The following is a 21,401-nucleotide window of genomic DNA, read 5'->3' on the forward strand; positions in this document are numbered from 1 at the left end:
CAGCTTGTAATGTTCGAAATCTATAAACGTTCGTGGTCAAATTCTGTAGTTTTTTTATTATTAAGCGTTAATCACAATTATAACTTCCGAGGCCTATAGCACGCTGACAGTAACTGACTAATAATTATAATAATTGTCTCTCAGCGTGTCGGTTTTACATACCAATCACGCGAAATTCTCCAAATTTCAATAATGTTTGAAAAAACACTAGCGTTTTCGCAAAACAAATGTTGTTTATTCTTACTATCAAAAATATACAGAACGGACGGGACTTGCGCAATACACATCTAACAATACAAGCTAAACGGAAATAAATGTTAATATGAAAATAGACGTATAACGGTAAATCCGTCACACACAGGATATACCACTGGAGGGCACTATGTTTTGAACATTCGTGCTTAATGTGCAGCATTACAGCCACGGTGTGGCTTCGTTTAAATACAAGGAACAAAGACAATTAAGATAGCATCAATTTTACGACTTTCCTGACTATATTTTATGCAAAAGATTTTTTAAGTTCTACATTAAAATAAGAAGCTACAAAAGGCATGGAATATTTGCGTACAACACTTTTCCTTATTCTATTGTTTCAGACTTGTCATCAATTCGACAAATAAATTTATCTTTAAAACTAATTAGCTTTAGGCGCTCATTCTAGTGAAGGACTATGTTAATTTTCACTTACTCCTTAAATATTGACGTGTGACATTGACAACAGAGCACTTTAATAAATAAAATACAACTCAACTGTAAAATAAATAATGAAAAACAGGATAACAATAAAATAATACATAACAAATAACCCTTTAACAAAGATGCAAGTAAACAGAAAAAGGACACTTTAAGGTGGAATACATAATTACAAGCAGAAAACAACCTTTAACAACTAAATGATAATTAATTAATAAACCCTTTAGCAAAGATAACAATGACCATAAATACAAATATATCGTTGATTTAACATTCACAAGTTTAAAATATACAAAAACTCCAGCCTCTAACAATAAAAACTACAAAGTACTACCAATAAGATATCCTTTCTCAGAGTGGAAAAACAATGATAATACAAAAACACATTCTGATTTTATAACAGTATATATTTAACAACGATTAACTCACAATCAAAATCGCTACTTACCCTTTATCCGGCACGGTCAAATGGTTTGAGTCCTTGACTCATAATCTGAGGGTCGGTGATTCGAATCCCCGTTACATCAAACAATGTGACAGTCAGTCTCACTGTTTGTTGATAAAAACGTTGGTGGTCGGTGGTGATGACTAACTGTCTTTTTGTTAGTCTTTCACTGCAAAATTATGGACAGCTAGTGTTTATCTCTCATGTGGCTTTGTGCAAAATTCCCAAACAAGCAAAGAATACACATTCTTTGTCATAAGATAAAATAAGAAATTATTCTTAACTTCACCAGTAGTAGATATAGATTGCAAAATAATAATTGGCTTACATTGTTTGTAATCTCGTACAAAGTTACATGAGTGTTATCTGCATTAGCCATCCCTAATTTATCAATGATAGACTAGAGGAAATGCAGTTAGTCAATTTTTGAGTTTCTCTTTTACGGCTAGCACAGATAGCCCTCGAGTAGCTTTGTGCGAAATTTCCAAACAAACAAAAAAACTAACGAATAGATGGATTGACCATACAATTATGACGCCCCACGGCTGAAAGACAACCCCGGATTAAGGTATAGGCTTACCAGGTTGAAGTCCAGGGCCTCACACCAATTAGGAAGCTCCAAGCGATGACTATAAGTGTATTATGCACGTAAAGGTTGTGTCTCGAGGGGAGCATCTTTAAGTTGGAAAGCCTGGGGCCAATAAAACCCTTAATCCGGCCTTGATGAAAGGGCAAGCGTGTTCGGTGACGGGGATTTAAACCCGCGATCATCAGATTGCAAGCCAAGCATCTTAACCATTAGGTTGAAAGTAATAATGCATATAACAGTAAATATCAAATCTTCTCTGAGAAAAATACAAATAAATTATATACAGTAATGTCGATTCTTAAAAAATGGCCAAGTGCATCAAAGTAACTTCATAATAAGTAACACTACAGTCAGCACACATCTTTATAAAACATTAATTACAAAGAAATTACCTTGTAAAAAATAAAATATGTTACTGTACAAAGATATGTACAATACTTTAAAAATGAAAAACAAAATATGCAAGATTTATTTACACTCAAAGTTGAGAAGAGAATTAGCTTCTTACCACCAGCAAATTTTCAAGGCTGCTTGCTTGTGTTATTATGATTGGCCAATGTCATGGCCCATACCACGTCCTCACCTTTTGTTAGAATCCTCTTATTATTTACTAGCTTAACCCACAGGTGCCATACTTCCTCCTCAAGAAGCCCAGCATGACCAGGTGGTTAAAGCACTCGATTCGTAACCTGAGGGTCGCGAGTTCGAATCCCCGTCACACCAAAGATGCTCGTCCTTTCAGCCGTGGGAGCGTTATAATGTTATGGTCAATCCCACTGTTCGTTGGTAAAAGAGTAGTCCAAGAGTTGGTGGTGGGAGGTAATGACTAGCTACCTTTTCTCTAGTCTTACACTGCAAAACTAGGGACAACTAGTGCAGGTAGCCCTCGTTTAGCTTTGCGCGAAATTCAAAACAAATCAAACAATTCCACCTTAAGCTATAATGCAACTATAGTTCTCTGCTGCAGCTGGCCTTATCGTCCGTTTAATAAGGTAAAATCTTTTACTGTCATGTGGCAGTCACCACCTGGCAGTACTGCTTATACACATGGATTAACTTTAATGAAGGACTGTTTATTAATACCCATGGTGGCTTAGATTGAAGCTTAACTGTTGGATCTCTCTGGATTTGCTTGCAATATCTCTTTGCCAGAGGTGTCTCAGAAGTTGTGGAGATAGATGTTGGTTTGTCCTACTGCAAACATTAATTACTCTTCATTCAAAGTTTAGGCTTTGGTGGTAATGGACAGTTCACAAGCTGACTTGCTCGTTTGCATTGTTTTGGTAATGGTGGTAACTGCAGTGACAGCTTCAGACCTTGTATTTGGCACATTAGCAGCAACTGGTATTGTCTGGGAACCCATCTTGCTGTGACGCTCACCAAATGTGGTCATCCTCCAAGAGGATACAAGCTCCAGAAAGGGTTTCTTGGGTGTTGGGATGTAGCGTGACTATATCTCAGTGGATTCTGTTTTTTCTTAGATGATGCTGGCTTAGTCTTGATTGGCACCAACATTGTTATCATGTCCTTCTGCTAGCTAGACTACTTAAAGACTTTTATTTTCCAAAGTCAGCAAAGTTGTAGCAGATGTTGTTTCCTCTACAACTAGTATTTGCAGTGAAGGCTTGAAACTTATGGAATCTATCACTTAACTTTAGAAGGCTTCAGGGACAATCCACTGATGGTCATGGTGAGCTTTCTATGTCTAATACGCCAGTAAGCAGTACATCTTTATCCGTGAGCTCTGCACTGTAAACACAAAGCCAGGTCCAGGATTCCAAGTGTAGTTCATTCTTTCACTATAGACGTCTTAGGAATAATGGTTTTAACCAAAATAACAGTCCGTAATGCAGTTTAACAACTTATGGAAGATCTTTGCAACAATGTAGGATTAGCACTAGTTTTATTGAAGGCAGATATATTCAGAATGTCAAAATTTGGTCTTAAATAGCGAAGATATAGATTAAAAATGTAAGATCAGGTTCGTTCCATTAGATCAAAAGTTAAGTTTGTAGATTTAAAATATTTTAAGAATTTGATTATACTCAAGAACTATTCCTAATTCGTTAAAGACGTGGTCATGACATTGTATTTTGGTTAAATGATACTTGCATGGACTTTGTGTGTACTCACACTCTATATTACCCATAAAATGTGTATACAAAATACTTGTCAACTTCACAACCACTAGACTTCACTGGGTCTCCACTTGACCAATACCCATAGCTCTGCTGCTCTCTGTCATCCTTGCTATACAAAAGTCAACACAGTTTATTTTTCAGTCCAGACTCATTCCTTTCCTACTTTTTGGTCACCACATAGATAGAGCGTAGTCTGAGTAGGAAGGAAAGCTAAAGATGTTTCTATGCAGATTAGCTGGACTGGGTTAAATGATGTCAAACTTTACTTTTGAACATTAGGGCTTGGCATGGCTACGTGGTTGAGGCACTCGACTCGTAACCCGAGGGTCGCGAGTTCAAATCCTTGTCACACCAAACATGCTCGCCCTCTTAGCTGTGGGGGCGTTAAAATGTTACGGTCAATTCCACTATTCTTTGGTAAAAGAGTATCCCAAGAGTTGGTGGTGGGTGGTGATGACTAACTGCCTTCCCTCTAATCTTACACTGCTAAATTAGGGACGGTTAGCGCAGATAGCCTTCGTGTAGCTTTGCGCGAAATTCAAACCAAACATTTTGAACATAAGAATCCATTAATATTTGCATCGTCTCTCTTTAGAGATAAATTTTCTAACAGTTACAAGTTTGTACTACTTTTGATAGATGTTAGATTTTTTATCATTTTCTAGTACATTTACAACGTGCTTTTTATATCAAAAACTACTTGAGCCACAACTGTTTTGGTCTGAAGTAATTAAGCACTGTAATAAATTCAGAATAAATGTTTATTCTACAAAAAGATCCCCTTGTATATTTCTATACTATATGTGTTTCTGTACAAACTTCTTGAAAGGTGACCTATTCAAGCATGTTAAACAAACATCTATCAACTTGGCTTGGATTAAGACTACAACCCCCAGTAGCTCAGTGGTATGTCTCCGGATTCATACTACTAGAAACCGGATTTCAATACTGTTGGTGGGCAGAGCATAGATAGCCCATTGTATAGCTTTGTGCTTAATTCCAAACAATCAATTAAGACTACATGTATAATATTGATTGATGCATGTATAACGTCTGTACTTGTGAAATACTGGCCTTTCATTAATTTGCTTAAATATTTAAATCAGGTATTTTCACATATCTTTCTTGGCTCGTTTTTATATCTCATGTACCTCTTGAGTTTCTCAACCTAACAGGCACACCATAAAGAAGCCAACAAGTTTTGGTAACTTATTGTTTTTATTATATAAACAATACTCCTGTTTCAAGCTACATTTATAATTGCTTCTTTCCTTCTACAATTCCTAATCTATTTATCCTTCAATTAACAGTCTTGAACCTATATTTTGCAAAAACTTTTGGTTTTTCTGCTCGACTTAAGTGCACTTGAATACCACAAGTTAGAGTTTCTTCCAGAAGTAGTGCGCAATATTAAACATAGTGCTATCTATTCATTGACTTCCCTAATTCTTTACTGAAAATCCAGAGACTGTTGTTAGAAGTTAAGCACAAAGCTACACAGTCTGTGCCCTGCCCACCACTGGTATCGAAACCCGGTTTCTAACGTTTTAAGTCCAAAGACATATCTCTGAGCCACTAGGGGTAAAAGCTAAAGAGAAAGCACCTAATCAACAGCGCAGTGCTCAACTTATTAGTGCCAGAGCTTGCCAAATTTTGTCAAACGTATGATGTTATAATGAGAATAAAGATATATCCAAAACTTAATTTTCATTTTTCTAAATATATTTGGAATAAAAGATGTATTTAGAGCTAATTATTCGAAACTGCTTCCATTAGTAATAAACTGAACGTGTACTGTGTCTACCGAGTGTAATCGAACTCCTGATTTTAGCATTGTAAACGTGAAGACTTACTGCTGTCCCGCTAGGGTACAACAACCAAAGCATGACCTGATATTATTGATAGTCTATGTATTTAGTGGACTTTGGAAAACATTTAGTGATCAAAATTTGCTTCGAAACGCTTAGTGACTAAAGTCTACTCTAAAACATCGAGTGTCTAATGTCTGCTTTGAAATGTTTAGTAACCAATGTCCTGTCTGAAACTTGAAATGAATAAGTTCACTCAGAAGCATTTAGCGACCAACACTTATTATAAACGTATTCTTTTTTTGTGTGTGTGATCAGATTTCAAGAAAACAATGAGACTTTTTCCATCGACTGAATGAAATATATATTTCCATTTTCTTAAAATGTGATTGTTTTTACGTTATAATGAAGGGGGAAGTTTAGTAAATAAAAGTTTCTAAAGTAAGAGCGGGAGTTCTCAGTTTTTTGAGTTGCAGAACTCCAACCTGTAATTTTTGACGGCTACGACAACTACTGAATAAACAAACAACAATTTATTTTTCTTTTTAATGAACTAATACACACCGTCGGTAAAGCAAACCGCAACTTCATATTGTACATATCTCTTTTACTCTAGTGGGTATTAACGCTAAAAACCTGATTTCGATATCCTGGTGGGCAGTAGCTTTTCTCTTAATAACAAACAAACATTCAAATATATTCTCTGTCTCCTCACTTTTATTTATTTATTTTTTTGCTCTATTATTGCATTGTTACTATTTACGCACCTTTAGTATACAGCTACAGCACAAAGAAAAATGTCGCTCGAATGGAAACCAAAGTTTTCAGTGTCATTAGTTTTAAGGATTTTATTAATTGATATTAATAGTGTTTGTTTTAGCCATTTTTGTTTAACAATAACACTGGGGAACACTTTTTCAGTAACTTTGAGTTGCATTGGATATTTTAACTGATTCTGAAGGAGTTTTAGGCGCTGATTTCAAATCTGAAATTAGTTTTTCTCTACAAGCTTTAGTTTGTATGCAATTTGAGGTTAATGAAATTGTATAAATGTGAACTTGCGTAAACCATGTATAAGCATTTTCACGTCCATATATATAGATAGCTTCTAATATTTTGATCATTCTTATTTGTTTCAGATCAAACATGGCTTCCAAAAATAGATATCATTGCAGAAACAAGTCTGATGCCTTCTGCTACATATGTGGATGCTACACACTCAATCGTCAGAGACGTAACATATCCTCGTTCGTCAAGCGTGCCTACAAGGCATATTTTGAAGTTCATCTTGGTGATCAAGACAATCAATGGGCTCCTCATGTTGTATGCCACAATTGTGAGGAAATGCTTCGAGACTGGACCAAAGGAAAACGCAATGGTCTGCCTTTTGGTGTTCCAATGATTTGGCGCGAACCCACCAACCATGTAACTGACTGTTATTTCTGCATGGTAAACACAACGGGTGTTGGGAAGAAAAACCGACATAAGATTACGTATCCGAATATTCCCTCAGCTATTCGGCCTGCTCCACACTCTGAAGAAGTTCCTGTTCCAGTTTTCAAAGGCTTGCCTTCATTGGACGATAAAAACATTGGACATGATACAAGCGAACAAGACAGTTGTGACAGTGAATTGTCAGAAAAGTGTACACAATCGGAGAACTGTTCTTCAGACACTGAACCTTTCCCCGTCCCCAAGCCTCTTCCCCAGGCTGAACTGAATGATTTAGTGCGGGATTTAGGTCTTTCAAAGAAAGCAGCAGAGCTTTTGGCATCAAGATTACAAGGCAGAAATCTTGTTGATCACTCTGTTAAAGTATCATATTTCAGAAAGCGTGACCAGCTTTTAGTGACCTTCTTTTCAGAAGACAGACAGTTTGTTTACTGCCATGACATCCAAGGGCTTCTCAAAGAACTGGGTGTACCTTACAATAGTCTTGCTGAATGGAGACTCTTTTTAGACAGTTCAAAACGCAGTCTAAAGTGTGTTCTTTTACATAATGGGAATGTTTATGGAGCAGTACCTGTCGGTAACTCAGTGCATTTGCGGGAAGACTATGATGATATGAGAATGGTCATGGACTTATTAAAATATCATGAGCACAATTGGATCATTTGTGTAGACTTAAAGATGGTCAACTTTCTTCTTGGACAACAGAAAGGTTTCACCAAGTTTCCATGTTTCCTCTGTATGTGGGACAGCCGAGCACGAGACAGACATTGGGTCCAGAAGGACTGGCCTATTCGTGACACCCTTGAAGCAGGCATGCCAAATATCATACAAGACCCAATTGTAAGCAGAGATAAGATCATCTTTCCTCCTCTTCACATCAAATTAGGTTTGATGAAGCAATTTGTCAAGGCACTGGAAACCGAAGGTGAATGTTTCCAACACATCATCACAGCTTTACCAGGGTTATCATTTGAGAAGATCAAAGCAGGCGTGTTTGATGGCCCACAGATTCGAACCCTAATTCGTGATGATCAGTTTGTTGCTAAGATGACCCCTTTAGAAAAGGCAGCATGGTTATCCTTTGTGGCAGTCGTTCAGAACTTCCTTGGAAACAATAAGGCGGAGAACTACAGTGAACTTGTGAACAGAATGCTCCTCGCTTTTCGTGATCTCGGGTGCAACATGAACATCAAGCTTCATTTTCTGAACAGCCACCTTGATAAGTTCCCTGACAACCTGGGGGCTGTGAGTGACGAACAAGGAGAACGATTCCACCAAGACCTAAAGGTCATGGAAGAACGCTACCAAGGGCGCTGGGACAAAAGTATGATGGATGACTACTGCTGGAGCATTAAACGAGATTGTCCAGATGAAGTGTACAAACGCAAAAGTTACAAACGCAAATTCCTACCTGAATAAAATACACAAACAAATTGATAAGCTATTCCTATAATTTCCTATAATAACGAAAAATTAAAAAATAAATAAAAATGTCAAATTGCATAAAATCTGTAGCTTGCAGACAAAAACCGACTTCAGATTTGAAATCAACACACTCAAATTGACTATAGAAAGGTCTTTTTTTAAATGCAACAAAATGAGTGTTCCCCAGTGTAATGGTAGAGGTACGTAACTTTTAGCCATTTTTTAACAGTTGTTGAAATATATATATAATATGTGTTAAAGATTTCTTTTTTACCAAAATCAAAATTGAAAAGAGAATCTGTGACACATATGATATAGGCTTAGATATTCTTTGCTTGTTGTTGAAATAATATAGTACTTTCAAGCATTTCTTTTTTTATAAAACCCAAACGTTGTTATGAGCACTCGTTTTATCGAGGCGCCTTCTGTTGAATACTAGTTTGATGATTCATTTGTCTTGTATTTTCGAGTGAAATGTAGGTTGAAACAAGTTGGAAAAATAAAAACTTGAATAGAATCGGTATGTTCCTATATGTTAAATATCAGTTTCATTTGCATGAATTAGTACCATTATATACAAGTATATTAATTGTTATATTAAATTCAACGTGATAAATAATTGATTTATAGAAGTCTGTGAATATTTTATTCCTTAATATTGTTACAATGACAGGTAGTGATACTGATACACTCAACTAAAAACTTAATATTAGATATTGATTATAGACAGTTTTATAATATGTGTTACTATATTTTATTACTAATAGTTCTTATTTTACTTACTCTAATGATGTTAATAGTGTTTAAAGCCTTGATCTTGTATTACATTTAGTAACGATTTACCAAATTTTACAATAACATTGCCAATACAATACCAGTAACAAGTAAAATTATTAAACAAAAACCTGTTTTGTAATGTGTATATACTTTCAGTTAATGAAATATTTTGGAATTTATTGTCGACTTGTTTCTGTAACTAAAATCTGGTCCCACCATCTGACATTATTTGCACTATTACTAATAATATTACATATGTAAAATATTTAGAATAAAACAAGAAGGTGAAAAACATCTCAAATTAAAGTTTTAAGTTATTTGATGAATGTTAAAAACATATCTTAGGAATTGGACCTTCATTAGATCTTTCATTAAAACAAAACATAAATTGTTTTAACATTTACAAGCATTATGACATGATTATTGATGGGATGTTTCAAGTCCATAAACATGTGTTAGTATTTGTACATGGGAAAAGGCTACATAATGTAACTTTTATTTGTAATGTCAAGTTAATATTAGATATTAATTATAGGCTGTTCTTTGTATTACTATATTTTGTTATTATTAGTCCTAATTGACTTCTTGAAATGTGGCCTATTCAAACAGCACTACAGAAACTTGGCCTGAGATTTTGTTACACCCGTTGTTTGAAATATGTGACCTTTGGGCTTGTAGAATATGTTACACTGGTTTGTTTTGCCATGTTTATTATGTTTAGTTTTTCAGGAGTTATTTCTCATGATTTAGCACTTGAACAATTTTTTTTTTAAATCTTTGCTGCTGTTTTTTTTAATAGTCTTCAACACCACCAGCCAGACTGGTACACTAATTGTGTAGAAGAAGAAAATTGGCCGGTTTTGGTAACATAATGCTGTTTGTCAATATTTTTTATGTGAATTAGTATTATTATACCAAATGAATGTATTTATTACAAAATTTAACATGATAAATGTTTTATAGAAGTTTAGTGGTGAAGTTATTTTGCAATACTCAACTTACTATACCCATATAGAAAACGTTTATTTCACTGTTGCTTTTAAAGCACATACATATTCACTGCAAGTGACTTTAAAGCATTTTACCCTTTAATATGTCCATTGCGAGTTTGTTTTTACTTAAAAGTTTTACATGCTAATCATACATTTTTGAACAGTTAATGTAAATTGCTGAGTGATAAATTTTTTTAACATTTCATTGAAGTCTCTAAGGCTCCCAGGTTTTAAGTTTTAATTACATTTGTATGTGAAGTTCGGTATACAGTTTATAGCTTGATATTTTCACATTCTTCATGTCAGAATGTATGGTTAGTACTTTTTTTTCTTTAAAGTTTGTAAGTTGGGATGAGAAAGTATGAATCAGTTACTTCTGAAATAAATGAAATCTATTTACACACTGTAAAATTTGTAAAAATTGTAGCAGAAGAAGTAAATAATGTATTACAAAGTGTAACATCTCTCACAGTATTGATGAGAAAGGTTAACTAGTTTCTGTTTAAGAGTTTAATAAATTTTAAAATAATATTACCATACACATAGTGTGTCTATGTTTAGAAAATATGCCTTTCAATCTTACACAGAATAATCTGATTTGTTAGAAATGAGTTAAGCAACTTGTTAGACTGTAAAATATTAGGACATTTTGGTTTAATTCAAGCATCTGTGTATCAGAGAACTGTTATGGTCTACCAAATATCACTCAGTATATCACTGAATTTTATCTCAGAGCACTACCATCATTTTTTTTTTAATAATAAGATGACTGTTTTCTTGCCATATTTGGATGTCTTTATTTTTATCTTTAAGTTCTTAAAATGTATTTTCTTCTAGCATTTATATGTATCACTTTCATGAAAATTAAAATAATAAACTACAAGTAAGCACTTATTCTATTTTTATATATTTCACTATTTAAGGTAAGGAGATAGTTTTCTTGCTAATATGCTCTTTTAATTCCAGTTTGTTAGTATCAGAACATTAATGTTATTCTATTTTTGTAAATCTTGTATGATTCAACTCGTGACAGTTGAAAGTTGAAACTTTTGAAATACATTTGCATATATTTTTTAACTTCATCTTGCAAGAAACAGTTAACACGATTTTATAAATATATTTATTTTTACATTAATTATGTAAAAATTTAAATTTAGCAGTATCTTATAAGCTGATCCTGGAAAAAATTTCAAAGTTTGTTTTATGTAGTACATGTGACATACCTTGTATATTTACTAAAGAAAGGAAAACTGGCTGATAGCACCTACCAGCTCTAGAATAAAATTATTTCTTTCTTGTAAGGAAGAATATGTATCATGATTTGAGGAACTCTGTGTTAATCAGTTGTAATCAGTTATCAAATCCAACTAATTGCTCAGCCCTATTGGACATTTAGTTTAGATCTTTTTGTTTCCATTCACATATAGCTTAATAACTGTGTTTATTATGTAATTGATTCATTCATGTACACTACTCATGAATTTCTTTGTGTAAAGTTCCTACACATGAGTGAAATCATACACTTGGATTTAGTCATATAGGTATATTGGTACAAACATTTGTTTCTATCACATCATTACCCATTAGTAGTTTTTTATCAGGTTGCTTCTGGCTCTCCCACAAATCAGTGTTGTAAGTCTTGGTCTTGAAGTTTTACAGCTTTCAAAAGTGAGAGTGGCTAAATTTAAATTTTATTGATAGTAGACCAGTCACCTACCAAGGATTAAGTGCTAAATATAAATTATACGGCATTTATACAGTGTGGCATCAAAGATGTTTTGAGAGTAAAACCCTCTTGGTACTACATTTTTACAATGATATTTATAGCACTTACATTATTGTTGTTTATGTCACCATGTGCTATATTGCATGTATGCTACTATAGGCTTACAACAAGTTAGTATGAACTTCGTTTTGTGTACATATTTACATCGCTCATTCGTGATTATCTCTGATATTCAACCTGTTCTGTAGAGCTAGTGTGATCTTTTTTTGGCCTCAAAGACAATAAAGAATTTACTGACATAAATATTAACCTTAGTTTTATTTGCTGACGTTTTTCTTTTTTTCGTAGGACAAGATGTTAAAGACTGAGGTTAACGTGTAAAAGATTCGTGGTTAAGATGTTAATAAAGTTTGTTTGTTGCATGTGATTTTTATTTATTTTTGTTTTTCATTCTGTAATTTATTACAAGGTTTCAGTCATGGACGTTGAGGTCTCGATTACAACACTGGCTCAAATTATGTACTGACCATCTTGTATTATTTTCTGAAGCTACAGTTGGTAATTATCATTGAGTAAAGTGCTGCTGCTACCTATGAATTGTCTATATTATGTGCTTCCTTTTAGGATTCATGAAATAAATAATTACTGACTGAGTTTGGTTGAACTATGACTCATCAGCTGAAGTTTCTTGCATATTGAGATTATATGTTGCTATAATATATATATATATATGTTCAAAAAAACACAGCTTTCTTTCACTGCATGTTAAGAAGTTTTAGGTTTACTAGCAACAAAAACATTTACAAAGATTATGTAACTCTTAATTCTGTGCTGGATAAGGTAAAATGTGTCTATGTTTTGCCTTGGAAAATTCATTTTGTTGTTTGGAAAGTAAAGGCCACCAAAGCCCTTTCAATTTTGTTTTCAAAATCTTGTATATTATTTTCAGTTGTGCAGACTTTCAATGCATTAGGTATTCTTTCTACTGGTACTAGCCATTCTAAGCTGTTATCAAGCAGCTATCATGTGGTATTTTATAGATGTTTCTTGCCGTCTTCAGGTTTACAAACTGTTGACACACTTTATAACTTTATGAAACCCATCAATGTGGATTCCTGTACGTTGTAAGGGGACCTCCCAGGGAAGGTTCTGTTCTTTCAGTTTACCTCCTCTAGGATCTAAACATTCACCCACATGTTTGCGACCAATGAAGGGAAGGAGAGGATTCTGGTGGTTGAGGGGTCCAACCCTAACACACCACTTTGACTTTGAATTTTTGTAGATGTGTAGCCTTGGGATGCCCTCCCTCTGGGTGAATTAGCTGGTCTATTTGGGCTAGGGTCAACCAAATACCAGTGTTGAAAGTTCTCAACAGGTGTTGTGGACATTGTATCTGATGCTGGTGTTTGGGTATAGTGCTCACGAAACCCTGGCATTGCTGCAGTGTCCTTGTTTGATATTGTAGTGTGTCCTCTCGCAAGGCTCCATGGTGGGTGGGATCAGTGGGTACCGAAATTTTGCTTTTTATTATGGATCCTCCAAATAAAAATTTAAATAAAATAGTGAAAAAACAGTCCATGTCTTGAAGTTTATAAGCAGCAATCTTCAACATCTGTACCACCTGTTATACCTCATTTTCTTATCCTACATTCTCTTTCAGACAAACCTTTTGGGTAAATGCCCCACTTTTTTATTCAGAAGAGACTGGAGAGACATGCTGGTTCTCCAAAGTCAGTAAAGAACTTCGATCTGGTGATATATCAGTGGAAACATCCACATCTCAACACACTGAACTCCTCTTGAATTCAAAGGCAATTGGGAATATACCTATTGAGGTTACATCTCATGCTACTTTGAATTCATCACAAGGAGTTATTGTTGAGAGGGATTTGAAGAACATACCAGAGTCGGAGATTCTCGCTGGTTTCTCCACTCAAGGAGTTTCTGCAGTGAAGCGTATTTTCACTTGCACAGATGGAATTACGATGCCAACCAATATCCTCTTTGTGACATTTACATCACCATATCCATATCATGCCACCATCAAGTCAGGTTATCTTAATTGCAGGGTGCAGCTGTACATTCCCAAACCCTCTCCAATGTTTCCAGTGTCAGAGGTTCAGTGACTCAAAAATGTCATGTCATGGTTCCCTGATATGAGATTGTTGTGGTGGCAAGGACCATAATGCCTATGAGTGTGAAACGGATCCTCATTGCATCAATTGCAATGGCTCTCACCCGTCCTACTCTCGTTCTTGCCTGAAATAGTTGGAAGAAAAAGAGGTGAGGCATTTGAAAACGATTCATAACATTACTTATCCTGAGGCTTGAAAATTGCTGTCCACAGCTTCATCTCAGACATATGCTGCTGCACTCATTCCACTACTACAGTGGGAGTGCAGACAGATCTCTTTGTGCCTCTAAAAGAATCATCCTCAAAACAAATGAAAAGCCTTTTGACTTCCGTGGTTAAAAAAGTTGATGAAGCAACTTCAACACCCATATCTGTCCCTTACATACATTCCAACAAATCCCAAGATCCACATCCTTTGGTTCCGGGTACGTGCATTTCCTTGGATACATCTTCTTCTCCCACCCCAAGATATAAAACAATCATTTATTCACATCCTCAGTCACTGGAATCCCCTTCCAAAAGCAAAGACCTGCCTAATTGACTCAGGGCAGGATCCATGGAGGTTGATAGACCTCCCTTGAATAACAACAGTAAGGAAAAAAGATGTGATCCTAAACAGAAGGGTTCTCCACCCAATTTGCTTACACGTAATTAAAAATGACCACCTTGATACAATGGAACTAATTGCCTGTTTGTATGTCTTTCCTTACAGGAAACATTTCTGAAACCTGCTGATACAATCACCTTTTGGCAGTTTTCTTTGTACAGAAATGACAGACTGTGTGATGGTTGATGCATGGAGGGTTGGCATTGTTGGTTGATCAGCATGTGCTTACCCTGTCTTTGCCACTCAACACACCCTTGGAGGTCGTAGCCATTCGTGTTTCCTTGGGTCATACTATCACTGTTTGTTCTCTCTTCCTGTCACCTGGAGAAACATATGATCAATCAGACCTTGATGCTCTCATTGAACAGTTACTGTCTCCTTTTTTAATCCTGGGGGACTTTAATGGACATCATCCTCTCTGGGTAAGTGCTGATATTGATAAGAAGGGCTGCTCTGTGGAGCGTATGCTTTCTGATCACAACCTTTCTCTTTTCAATACCAGTTCTTCTACTTATTTTCATTCACCTAGTCAGTCCTTTATTGCTATTTATCTCTCAGTTTACTCCCCTTCACTATTCTTCCACTTTTCATGGAGGGTTAACAATAATCCACGAGGCAGGGACCATTTTCCTATAATTTTGAGAAGACTGGCCATGGTCCATGTCACCCGACCTGCGTACCCCAGTGGAAGCTGGATCAAACAAACTGGCTCTCTTTCACTGCTCTCACAGAACTTAATCCTGCCATCATCTGTAAGTCATCAATAGACGACTGTGTGGCAATAGTATTTGACTGTATTATACATGCTCAGTGTATTCCTAAAACCTCAACACATTTTCCACAATATCCTCGTTCATGGTAGATTCCTGCCTACCAAATGGCATGGAAGGCTCAAAAACGAGTCTGGAATTCTTTTTGTAGGTATCCCACACTCTCGAACCACATCACTTTCCAGCAGGCCCATGCACCTGTTTTGTGGGTAAAACATCAAAGCCAGAAGGAATCTTGGATTAAGTTCACAACTAGCATATCTTCTACCACCAGTTTCAAAGTCACATGGGACAAAATTCGAAAGATCAGTGGGCAATATAATTCTATCCCCATCTCGATCTTCCTTTCTGATGGCCAGGAAGTAGCTGATACTCTAGGTGAAAGCTTTTGCTAGGTATCTAGCACTTTTGCTTCTTCCTCCACCTTCTTAGGCATCAAGGCTTGGGCAGAGCAATCACCTTTTTCCTTTTGTGCTGATTGTCTCTAGGACTGTAATCATCCCTTTACACTGGTGAAACTCAAACTGGCCCTTCATTGGTCTGGCAGTACATTGGTGAGACCTGATGATGTATACTATGAAATGCTGCACCATATATCTCCTGCTTCTCTTGCTATTCTTTTGATTGTTTTTAACTGTATCTGGCAGGAGAATGTCTGGTGCCAGGCTATTGCTTTACCTTTCTCTAAGCCTGGGAAGGATCCCAAAATTTCCTTTTGAGCTGATTGTCTTTATGACTATAATTGTCTCTTTACACTGGTGGAACTCAAACTGGCTTTTCATCGGTCTGGCAGTACATTGGTTGGTCCTGATATGGTGCCCCATCTATCTTCTTCTTCTCTTGATATTCTTCTGATTGGTTTTAACCAGATCTGGCAGGAGAATGTTTTTCCTGATGCCTGGCACCACGCTATTGTCCTACCTTTCTCTAAACCTGGGAAGTATCACAAGATTATTTCAAACTACTGTCCAATTACTTTGACGAGCTGTTTCTGTAAGACCTTAGAGAGGATGGTTAATGCTTTTCTTGGTTGGTTCCTCGAATCAAACCTCTTCTCACCCACCCAGTGTGGGTTCTGATGAGAGCACTTCACCATTGACCACCTGATTCGACTTGAAACGTTGGTCAGAGAAGTCTTTGGAGGTATGGCATTTTGCAAGACCTCTATATATATTTGGGTTTGACACTTTCCTGTTCTTTTCTACAGGAACAGGGCTGTGTTTTGAGTGTCACACATTTCAGTATAAAAATTAATGCCATTACTGAACAACTCCCTCTCACTGTTGCAAATGGGCTCTACGTTGATGAGTTTCACGTGTTATGTCAGTCGTTGAACATGAGTATATTGAGCGGCAGCTACAGACTGACCTCGATCGTTTATTAAAGTGTACCACAGCAAACGGCTTTAATTTCTCTCTCTCTAAAACCGTTTGCATGCACTTTTGCCAACAATGGTGTATTCACCCTGATCCTGAACTCCGTATCAGTGAAGTTGTGCTGTCTGTGGTCCCTGAGACAAAGTTCTTAGGGCTTATCTTTGATCGTAAGCTGACCTTTATACCACATGTCAAGGAGCTATGGGTCAAATGTGCAAGAGCTCTGAACATCCACTGTGCCCTCTCTACCACCACTTGGGTAGCAGATTGATGTTCTGTGCTAAAGATATATCGTGCTCTTATTCAATTGAAACTTGACTATGGATCATTGGTGTATGGTTCTGCCAGACCCTCATCGTTAATGATGCTGGACCCTATTCATCATCAAGGACTTTGGCTCTGTACTGGGGCTTTCCACACCTCCCCAGTTCAGAGCTTATATGAAGAGTCTCATGGAACCTTCTTTGCCCCTATGCTGTTTACAACTGTCCTTAATATATGCTTTGAAACTTCGTTTTTTACCAAAGCATTCCATGTGGGGTTGTGTTTTTCTTCCTTGGTGGGCCATACTTTTTCAGAACAGACTGTCTGCCATTGCTCTTTTTGGCCTTCGTATCGCACAGTTGAATTAATTGGGTCTGTCCTTGTATAACATTGCTGTATCTACTGTTCAGCCCATCCCACCATGGCTTATTAGAGTCCCCAAATGTGGGCTTTCTTTAAGTTACATGAGAAATGCAGATACTCCTCATTGGAAGTGCCATCTTTTATTTGCTGAACATCTTTCGAACCATCTTTCCATTCCTATTTATATGGATGGTTCAGAATCAGGTGACTCTGTGGGCTCTGACATGGTTTTTTGTGGTATGGTGGTTGTGTACAGAATCCCCTCTACAGCTTCTGTGTTCACTGTTGAACTATATGCCACTTCTCTTGCCCTGGATCACATAGAAGCTAAGCAGTACTCAAATTGCACGATTTATACTGACTCGCTTTGTGAACCTGACGATGACCGAAGAAGGTCGAAACGTTGTTCGCTCTTCTATGTAAAGTGTTTTCTCAGCCCAAACGAGCCGTTTTTGCATATAAATGACTCGCTTAGTTCTTTACTGGCCCTGGAATCGCTTCACGTTGGTTCACACCATCTTCTCACCAATATTCAAAACCGACTGGCCCATTTATTTTTATCATCTACTTCTATCCAGTTTTTCTGGATTCCAGGCCATGTAAGTATTCGCAGGAATGAGCTCGCTGACATCCCAGCTGAATCTATTTTCTCTGGCACTATCACTGCTGTGCCTGTCCCATACATGGATCATGGTCCTGTATTCAAGGTTCGGCTCAGTGCCAACTGGCAGTTGACTTGGAGTGAGCAACGCGAAAGCAAGCTTTTCCAAATAAAACCCTATATTGGACTTTGGCCGTCTTGCTTCTGTAAGGATCGGAAAGAGGAAATTGTTTTAACTAGACTACACATTGGTTACAGTTTTTTAACTCTCCGTTTTCTTTTATCTGGAACTGATGCACCAGTGTGTAGTCTATGTAACACTCAAATCATAAAAAGCCACATTTTACTTTCTTGCCGCCATTACAACTCTCAACGACGGCACAATTTTAAATGTGTTCTGTCAAAAGGTTTGTCCGTAACGTTAGACAGTGTTATTGGTGATGGTGACACTGTCCACTTTGGTAAAGTTTTTTAGTTTTTTAAAGGCCATTAATCTTTTTAATGCCATTTAAGTTTTTAAATTTATACATTAAACCTTTTTTAATGTGGTTCCCTTTAAAGAATCAAAGTCCATTTTGTTTGATTTGAAATTAGAAAATGGCCATAACATTAAATAACTCAAAATCAGGATTGGAAAGGCCAACTTCAGGTGACTAAGACTACCTGTTAGTCATCCTGGCGAGTTATTATTAAAATTTTGCTACACGTCTCTTGAAATTTTTATTACTTTCCTTTTTGAAAATGGTCATAACGTCAAATAACTGTGAATCAGGACTGGAAATGCCAACTTAAGGTGACTGACGGTGGTTTTTGTACTTACTTGTTGGTCTTCCTGGCGGGTTATGATAATTACAATTATATTACAGAAAGACCTTTATGACCTCTATTACTGTAGTTTTTCTCTTACCGTTGTAGACTATATGTAAATATTAGTTTTATGCTATTTATGTTTTTTTTTTAAGTTTTTGTTTTACCTTAATTTTTTTTTATGAATTTTACTAAATTTACTTTAATTTTACTTTTTTACCAGATGTTTGGTGCAGATAGCCTAGCTGTTTTGTGCCATAAAACACCAAATCAACCAATCAACCTAGTTTATGAGAAAGGGTAGATGGGAGTATCTAGACAAACGTGTACTTAAAGAAAGCATTATAAATTGAGAAAAGCTATTTGTAAATGGAGGTAAGTATATATCAGAGATATGTATTCCATTTAGGAAAATGTTAACTTTCAGGGTTCTCCATTGCATATTATGGGTGCCACTCTGTGGTATGTGGTGCCTGCCCAGGTACACCTTTTTTTACAAATCTGCATCGTGATATATGTCTCACTATATTTGTACTCACTGTTAGGCTAGGGTGTTTCACAAAACTGTTGCATATTCATCTTTACAATGTATTGCATCATAATTTTGTTAGTACTGAACTGTACTCTCATGGACTAACACAAGTAAAGCAGACTGATTGTTATCCATCTTCAACTTTCCTATGATTATCAGAAATGGGAACGATCTGCTTTTCAAAGTAGGGTTTTGTTGTCAACTGCTCCATTTTCTTCTATGATGCATTCATTTGGACTTTCCAATATATTTCTTTTCCCCTCTCTTCCAGTAGCATATGGGAGTCTTTATCAAATACTTGGTCCTAGTTGCTGGGGTGGTGTACAACTGTTTTTGGTTGGAGCTGGATCAACCAGCATAAATCCTTAGATGTGAGTGAGCAGGAAACTTCCTTCTACCATGGACTGGATGTTACATTTTCAATGGTGATTGTATTTGGACTGGAATTGATTTTCCACATTGCATTTCCACCTTCCTTTGTTACCTGGATGCACATTCCCAGATATGATTGTTCTGGGTTGTGTTGGGTTTGCACATATGTTAGTTTAGGTTCTCAGAATGGAGGCTCTTCTCTTCTGGTTCCTACATCTGAAATGAATGGTTGAGGACTCTCCTCTTAGGAGAGCTGGCTGAATTCTTCCCAGTGCGACTGGTTTGGACTGCAGTTGACCTCCTTATGTATTGTTCGGCATGTCCTCCTACCCACTCTACACACATTCCTCTTCCTTTTATATTTGAAATGAATAACTTGCTTCAGCCTTTGTTTGTAACATAACACCAGTTGACTCCACTTGGTGTGCTTATTTTATGTGAATATGGCAAATTTCATGGGTGTTCCTTGGATGCTTTTAAAGGGTGCTTATCTAGGTAATTTTACACCAATGTACCAACCTGTTCAACATGAGATTTTAGTTGTAACTGTGCAATGAGGTAAGTAATCAGGCTGGAAGTTAATATTTTCCTGCACTGAAAATATATATCTGATAGATACTTGTTTTCCCCATTTTTGGTGATAACTTTCTTGCCCAATTTTGAAGTGAAGATTTATATTACTTCATAAAGGTGATAAATTACACTTACTATGACAGAAGTTACCAGAAATTATTTTTGCTTAAAATTCTTAGAAGACAATTACAGGTTGTATAATAATAATAATAATGAACAGAATATGAAAAGACATTAGGCACTGAAATACTTTTTAAGTATTTTAGTGTAATGCTTTATTAATAGCCATACTGGTTTGTTTTTTATGTAAAGCTTGCAAAAGCAAGTAAGTGAAAACTGTAGCAGGTGTGAAACAATTCATTAAAGGACAAAAGATAAGATGATGTAAGACTAAGGAAAGTATTTCTTGTTTGAGATGTTATAAGAACTGTTTTCAGGATCTTCTTTTGTGTGTTCTCTTGGGGTCACTAACCATAACGTAGGTGTATATCACATATTGTAGAATGAAGTATGTTGATTAAATCCTTAAACTGCTTATTGATGCAGATTAGTCATGTACTAATTAGTATTGCATTTGGAAAAAGTAAAAACATTTTAGTTTTCACTTCTTTGGTAAGCATTTTAACAAAGTAAATTTAGGATGTACATATGACACATTTATATTCTGAATGTGTAGTACACATTTATTGCCCTTTTTAATTAGTAAGGCAAACTTTTCAAGTTCTCCAAGAAGTGTCTAAATCTTTCACACATACATGTATGTGTAGTTTTAACAATAGAAATATTTGATTATTTGGATTATAGAATAAAAATTGATTTTTACATTGTTTTCATTGTGTCAAGTTTCTTGCTGAGGCTCAATCCAAGTCAGAGAATTTGGGTGTATGCCGTGATACATTTCCTGGTCAAACGTCTTTCTGTGAAAACTAAATTAAGAATGCCACATATACACAC

At 36.1% G+C, this 21,401-nt stretch overlaps 2 protein-coding genes across 6 annotated transcripts in view; both read left to right on the top strand.

Moving 5' to 3' along the window:
• The window catches only part of LOC143258666 (uncharacterized), a 75,403-nt gene that overhangs the window by 38,817 nt on the left and 15,185 nt on the right, over positions 1-21,401 (top strand). The gene's annotated exons all lie outside the window — the stretch shown is intronic.
• On the top strand, positions 6,823-19,345 carry LOC143223840 (uncharacterized). The gene is made up of 3 exons (XM_076452321.1): positions 6,823-8,753; positions 10,130-10,193; positions 19,194-19,345. Exon 1 carries the CDS (start codon positions 6,823-6,825, stop codon positions 8,545-8,547), a length of 1,725 nt encoding a protein of 574 aa, XP_076308436.1. The 3' UTR covers positions 8,548-8,753; positions 10,130-10,193; positions 19,194-19,345.

The sequence above is a fragment of the Tachypleus tridentatus genome, chromosome 8 (genome assembly GCF_004210375.1).
Source record: "Tachypleus tridentatus isolate NWPU-2018 chromosome 8, ASM421037v1, whole genome shotgun sequence".
Lineage (NCBI taxonomy): Eukaryota > Metazoa > Arthropoda > Merostomata > Xiphosura > Limulidae > Tachypleus > Tachypleus tridentatus.